General features: G+C 57.3%; 1 protein-coding gene across 1 annotated transcript; it reads left to right on the plus strand.

Annotated features, from left to right (window-relative positions):
- Nucleotides 1-3,410: 3,410 nt before the first annotated feature.
- Nucleotides 3,411-6,446, plus strand: LPXN (leupaxin). The gene is made up of 9 exons (XM_086472269.1): nt 3,411-3,423; nt 4,296-4,444; nt 4,568-4,623; nt 4,988-5,093; nt 5,170-5,325; nt 5,416-5,589; nt 5,661-5,742; nt 5,948-6,096; nt 6,180-6,446. Exons 1-9 carry the CDS (start codon nt 3,411-3,413, stop codon nt 6,444-6,446), a joined length of 1,152 nt encoding a protein of 383 aa, XP_086328395.1.
- The last annotated feature ends 218 nt before the right edge of the window (nt 6,447-6,664 follow it).

Here is a 6,664-nt window from a genome sequence, read left to right on the forward strand (position 1 = left end):
AGCACTCTAATAAACCACCTTATTGTGGAGAACGACGTACGGTCTGATTCCTCTTGGCAAAGACACGGGGCCATGGGTGTACTCCTGTACATCCTGATGTAAAGTTAAAGAACCAGAAAAGCTGAAGACACTTGCACAGAGATTCCTTCTGTACCTTCCAGACCAAGGCAAGAGGCCACCAATTCAGCCCCCGCAGGAGCTGCGGCAGTGGCAGATTTTAAATGCAATGCACAAACCTTCTCCAGAGCTGGTTACTGAGTAGTTTGGGGCTCGTTTTCAGCACAGCGACAAGCTCTTGCTTGTTGTTGGTCCAATGTCAATCTGCTAGTTTTCTTTCAATTGAAATGTTCTCAAGAAGGAAATCTCAGCAAGAATTTAAGTAATGATGTCTGCTGCTGCTGTTTGTATTGTAAGTGGTTGAAAATACTCTTTCTCTCCCCAAGGACTTGTCTAGCTGGAAAACTGCTTGACACTGCTTTCCAAACTAACTGTTCTGCTTCAGTTAACCCATACTCTGCTATGAAATGACTTTGTGTTTATTCTTAAGTAAAATCAATTTTATTTCAAACTAGAGAGTCTCGATGCGGTAAGTTACTCTCACGTTGCTATCGTGATCAATTTCTCCTTAGGCAAGGCATGGTGTTGCTTAATTCTCATTAAAATAGGCTGGCTGAACCATTACATGGAAATACAGCTCAGATAGGAACACAGCTCAACCATTTGCATCTGTTGAGCTTATGTTTTATAATGAGAAATATTATAGTACCAAGTTACAGCTCCAGATACTTGTTTACACTAGGGCTCACGTTATCACTGGAGGAGAGCGGGGAGAGTAAATCACTGAGAAGTCTAAAAATAACCGAAAACCTTCCGCAGACAGGAAGGTTGTGTTATTTGCAGAAGGGGAAGCGTCTAATGCAGTGATCCTGTCTCAAAGTAGTCATAAGGGAGTAAGACAAGCAGTGCCTCATCCTGTCTTTTGGGTAGCTCTCAGTATTGCTTGTCCTGAACCATGCCATGGGACTCACAGTTTAGCTCCCACATGGCTTTTCCCAAGGCGGCACCCTGCTGGATGTCTCTACTTCGAGCGGGTAACAAAAGGGCTGTCACCAACACGGGGTGTCAGTAATTAAGTGAGCCTGGGCCTGCCAGCTTGGTACAAAGGAGCTTAATTCAGCCCCATTCCACCCTGATGGTGCAGGTGGGATCAGCAATGCGTGAGAACGGGTGGCTGAGACCGCATCAACTTGACCTGTGCAGCAAGCGTTCATTCCTCGGCCCGGCCGTGCAGGACACTGCGGCTCCCGCTGCGTGGGATGTCAGTGGGCCCATGGAGAGGATGGGCTTGGCAGGGGCAGGCTCAGCCCAGCTGTCGGCGGAGGCTGCAGGTGCCGGTGAGGATGTTTAAGGTCCCAGCTGCAGGCCCTCTTCCAGGTGCTGGCGGATGGCTGCATCCTGCTGGTCTGCTGCCACAGAGACCCACTTGCTTTTATTTGGCCTTGAGGTGAACCTCTCCTTCCACAGGGCCAGCAGTATTGCTGAAGCAGCCACATCTTGTATTTCCAGGCCATTTTGTGGCAAATCGCACATCTGGAGGCAGCAGTGCTTGATTGCAACCCTTTCTTTGAGGATCTCCTGAAAGCTTTCCCAATGAGGCATAAAGCTGCCACAGCAAAGCTGCGCACAGGACGGGCTGCTTTCACCTAGCAGTGCTGGGAAAAAAAACTGAGGCTTATTTGGCTTTATCCAGAATGTTTGGGATTTTTTTCTGAACAAGCCTCTTCCCTGGGGATGAAACGGAGGGTTGGCAGGAGAGAGGCAAAGCCAGAGTATGAGAGCTAGCTCAAAGAGATGCCCACAGATGGGAGGTGTGGCAGAGGTGAGACGTTGCAAGCGTCACAGACCTACAGGAAAAGCAGCAGGGAGCCACGGGCTCTGGCTGCGTGGCTCATAACTTTTATAGCATACTTGAAACCCCTGGTTGGCCTGAACTCAGAAGGATCCTAACAGGGTTGCAGTGAAGCTTGCAGGTTTGCATGGGGCAGGTAACCAAGGTGTCGGAGATGTTATGCATGCGCTGACAATGTGATGCCTCCTCCAAAAATCCAAGCAAGGGCACAAAGGACATGTCAAGCCACAGGCAGCCTCTCCTGCCTGCGCTGTCTAGAATTAATCACCACACCCAGCGCTAAGGAGAGTGAGGCAGGGGTGTCGCCATGGGATGACAGACCAGCAAAGGGGAGTGCACCAGCAGCAGTGTGGGGGAAACTGGCTTTGCAGCAGGTTGGAAAAGCAGCTCTGGGGGAGAAACTGGGGCCAGAGGGTTGTGGTGGGACAGGGGGAGCATCTTGGTGCCATGCTCCCCCACTGTGCCAACCCAGATGTCTACACCTCAGGTCTGGGGCATGTTTTGATTGCAGGCACCATCGCACTGCCACCTCCTGCCATTCCCCTGTCCACTAGTGCAATGAGTATGCCAGTTCTTTACCTCTCACCACTGCTGCAGCCTCTGCTTCATCCCCCCCACCCCATATTACTAACCAGGTGCTTGGAGTTGTTCCAGCATCCACTGGCTGCTCTCAGTGGTGCCAAAAGATTTCTCTGCTAAAAAAACGAGCTGTAAACATCAGCCGGTGGTGACGCGCTGAGTGGGTATACCCCCATGCCTGTAGCATCAGGGCTGAGCTGTTCCCAGCAGCCATATGTGTGACATCTCTGGGAAACTTTTAAGGGATCCAAAGCATTAATGCAGGGAGAGCGTGGCACAGCCACCAGCTCCGGCAGTGCCACCACTGCCTGCACTGCTGCAGTAAGCCAAGTCCTTGTGCTTGCGCTGGCTCTAAGTGACACAAAGGGATTTGCCATTACCTGGAAATCCAAGATGAGGCTCCAAAAGCATCCTGCCAAAAGGTGAGGCTGTGTTGGAGCATGCTGGCACTGCAGGTCCTGTGCCTGGCTCCATCCCATCACCACAAATGCATTTCCACCCAATGCAGGGATGCTGTCCTTCATCACATGTGGGCAGTGGCTTCTGGAAAGGGCCTGGGTTGGCAGGTCACATATGCTCTGCCTTCCAGCCAAGAAGCCCAAGGAGCTCTGATGTTTTTGTGAGTCAGGAGCTCCCTGGACAACCTGCTGGCTAATTTCTTCCCTCTCCAGCCCCAACTCGGGGCTGCTCTCTGCACCCTTTGCCCCAGCCTCTGCCACCACTTTCTGCCTGCTGCCTGTCACACGTGGTGCATAGCGCACAACCCACAAAGGAAAAACCCTGAGCGACAAACCCCATCCCTGGAGGGCGGAAGCAAGTCTGAAGAGCGGAACCAAAAGTCTGCACAGCCCAGCCTGCCAGCTCACCGCTCTCCGGTCACTGCCCCAGCTCCCCGGCTGCCGGGACCCCATGCCAAGGCAGGATGGAGGATTTAGGTAAGCCAGGCCCCTCCGGAGCCAGCCCAGCACCCAGGCTTGGTGCGGGGTCCCGCCTTCGGCAGCTCGGGGGAGCCTTGCCCTTTCTCTACCTCAGGGTCAGGTACAGATGCTGCAGAGAGGGCAGCAATGGAGCTGCGCTCCCTGCCATGCCTTCCCCCATCTCAGGGGACAAACGGGGCCCAGGTGGCTGAGCAAGTGCTTGGCCAAAAATGGAGAGCGCTAGAAGGCAGGAAACAGGCTGGAGTAGCGATGCAATCCTGGCTGCACGCAACGGGGCCAAGCAGCCCGAGGGTGTGGCACGATGTCCAAGGGTGCTAGAAGTCATCCTTAGCCTGGAATGGGGGAGATGGGGTCAGGGAAGCAGCCACACTGTGGGGGGCATCCCCCCTGTTTCCCAGCATGAGGGCAGAGAGGTGCCGAGGGGCAGCCAAGGTGGCGAGGTGAAAGCAAGAAGAGAAAGGACTTTGTCCTTCCTGTGGGAAGTGCTGCTCTGGGTGCGCAGAAAGCACCGAAGTTTAGCTCTCCCATACCAGGGCTTGTGCTGGGATGAATTTAAGGGCTGATGAATGTTTCTTCGTAAGCCAGAGGTTGCGTGGAGGGGGAAGCAGGATCCCTGTTGCCAGCAGTCCCCCACGCTTCAGGAAGGCTGCGCAGTGCGGCGGCACATCCTGTGTTGGGGATGGGGGTTCAGATGAGGGTGCTCAGGGCCGCCACAGCCCCTCGGAGCCCTGGCACCTGGCTGGCAGAAGCTACTGTGATGCTACTTTTGCTCATGAGATTTCAGGAGTGGCACAAGACTGCTTTGGGGGGTGCACAGGCAGGAAGGGCAGCCAGTGGCTGGGGTGCCTGACCTGGGTCTCTCCATGCAGATGCTTTGCTGGCAGAACTGGAGCAGAGCTCTCACCTGGCCTCTGAGGACTGCATGCTGCAAGTACAGAGCACCTGCAAGCAGGACCCAGCCACAGACGACCCCCCAGCCCCCCATTGCCATGAGCCACTTGCCTCAGAAGCCCTGAAGGTAATGCCTCAACGCGGTAGGGCTGGCAGCTGAGACCCTGCTCAGCTCGTGACAGGACGGGTGGTGCTGGGCAGGCAGTGAATGGTGCCAGGGGAACAAGGCTGTAAGGGTTTGTCCTTCCAGGTGCAGCTGCTGCCTCGGGCTCAGCCTCCAGGAGAGGCCTTGAAGACAGTGTACAGGTAAAACATAGCCTTGGGAGGGCAAAGCCATCTGGGGCTACCCTTGGCCACCTGGCTTCCTACATGTACCCACAAAAGCAGACCCTTCCACGAGCTGGGGCAGGGCCTTGTATCCTGCAGCACTGCAGCACCACTGGGGTGAGGGCTAGGTTTCCAGCAGCTCCCTCCCTGCTGCATGTGGCCCCCACCCCCACCCCCCCACATCCCCAGTCCCCACCAGCATGTCCCCAGGGAGGCCCCTTGTCCCTTGCTGTGGCCTGTGGAGAAAGGGCAGCATCTCACAGGCATGGAGGGTTCTCAGCCCCAGGCACACTCCAGACTCAGGTTGGAAGCTGCAGCATCCCTCACTCTCTGCCGTGTCCAGCAGCCCAATACCGGTCCCACAGCCCCTGCTCCCCTCACCCGCACCAACGGTGGCTGCCCAGCAGCTGGACGAGCTCCTGGCTGACCTGGGCCACATGCAGAGTAAGGTGAGCCTGGTCCTTAGGGGAAAGAAGGTTGGGGGCCTTGCCCTCGCCCAGCCTTCACCATCCTCCTTCCTGGCAGCTCACAGCTGCAGGGCAGGGAGCCAGGGTTCCAGTAGAGCCCTCCTCCTTGCTGGACAGCATGCTGGGCAGCCTCACCCGGGACTTGCAGGAGCTGGGCATCACAGCGGCCCCCGCTGCCATCTGCGCCGCCTGCTGCAAGCCTGTCGCCAGCAAGGTGAGCCCCATGCCTCTACCCTGGCGTCCCTCTCTCCTTGGCTCATGCCATCCCCTGGAGCTGCTCTCATTGTCCCCCGCCTCCTCGCAGGTGCTCACGGCCCTGGGCAAAGCCTGGCACCCTGAGCACTTCACCTGCGCCCGCTGTGGGCAGGAGCTGGGTGGCCAGCCCTTCTTTGAGCGGGGCGGGCTGGCATACTGTGAGGAGGACTACCACCAGTCCTTCTCCCCACGCTGCGCCTACTGCGCTGGCCCCATCCATGAGGTAAGCTCGCCCGGCCTCCCACACCACCCCCCACACTGCCACCAGCCACCTCACCCTATGTCTTCCTGCAGAAAGTCCTCACGGCCCTGGACCAGACCTGGCACCCCGAGCACTTCTTCTGTGCCCACTGTGGGAAGGTGTTTGGGGATGATGGTATGTCCCAGGGGTCAAGTGTGGGGGTCCTACCCCCATTGCCCTCACCCCCCATAGCCCAGCCCTTGCACCCGTTGCTCCATCCGATATCCTCCATGGTCTTTCCCTTGCCTGCCTTGCCTCCTATCATGGGCACTCCCATGGCCATGCACCGCTGCAAACCTCCCCTCCCAGGCGAGTGCCTATCCTGACGCCCTCCCCACAGGTTTTCACGAGCGGAACGGGAAGCCGTACTGCCGCCAGGACTTCCTGGCCATGTTTGCCCCAAAATGCCAGGGCTGTGAGCGCCCCGTGACGGACAATTACCTGTCGGCCTTGCAGGGCGTCTGGCACTCCGAGTGCTTCGTGTGCGTGGTGAGTGGGCGGTGGGACAGTGGGGACGCGGGGTTGAGCACGTCCCTGAGGCCATGCCAGCCTTCCCCATCTCCTTCCCCCAGGAGTGCCTGAGCAGCTTCACCAGCGGCTCCTTCTTCGAGCTGGAAGGTCGGCCCTACTGCGAGCTTCACTTCCACCAGCGGCAGGGCAGTATCTGCCACGACTGCGGCCGCCCCGTGACCGGCCGGTGTGTCACAGCCGCGGGACACAAGTACCACCCTGAGCACTTCATCTGCACCTACTGCCTGGGTCAGCTGCAGAAAGGCACCTTCCGCGAGCGCGGCAACAAAATGTACTGCCAGGCCTGCCATGACAAGCTCTTCCTCTGACCTTGAGCCTCCCCTGGCACACAGCCACCCTTCCTGCCTGGCTGACCCTACCATCAACATCCCCAGCATCTTCCCTGCCAGGCCAGGCATCCCGGTATTGTCCCTGCTGAGCCAAACATGCCTGGTGGTGTCCCAACCACCAATGTCGCAGCATTGTCTCTGCCAAGCCAGACATCCCGGGCATCGTGCCCTGACCCCCTCCCACAAGACATTCCTGG

Source organism: Leptosomus discolor, chromosome 12 (genome assembly GCF_034619465.1).
Source record: "Leptosomus discolor isolate bLepDis1 chromosome 12, bLepDis1.hap2, whole genome shotgun sequence".
NCBI lineage: Eukaryota > Metazoa > Chordata > Aves > Leptosomiformes > Leptosomidae > Leptosomus > Leptosomus discolor.

Bases quoted from the DNA above. Each gene is read 5' to 3' on its own strand.
- LPXN (XM_086472269.1), top strand. The intron at 4,445-4,567 runs GTAATGCCTCAA...TTGTCCTTCCAG, and splicing joins TTGCCTCAGAAGCCCTGAAG to GTGCAGCTGCTGCCTCGGGC. The intron at 5,590-5,660 runs GTAAGCTCGCCC...GTCTTCCTGCAG, and splicing joins GCGCTGGCCCCATCCATGAG to AAAGTCCTCACGGCCCTGGA.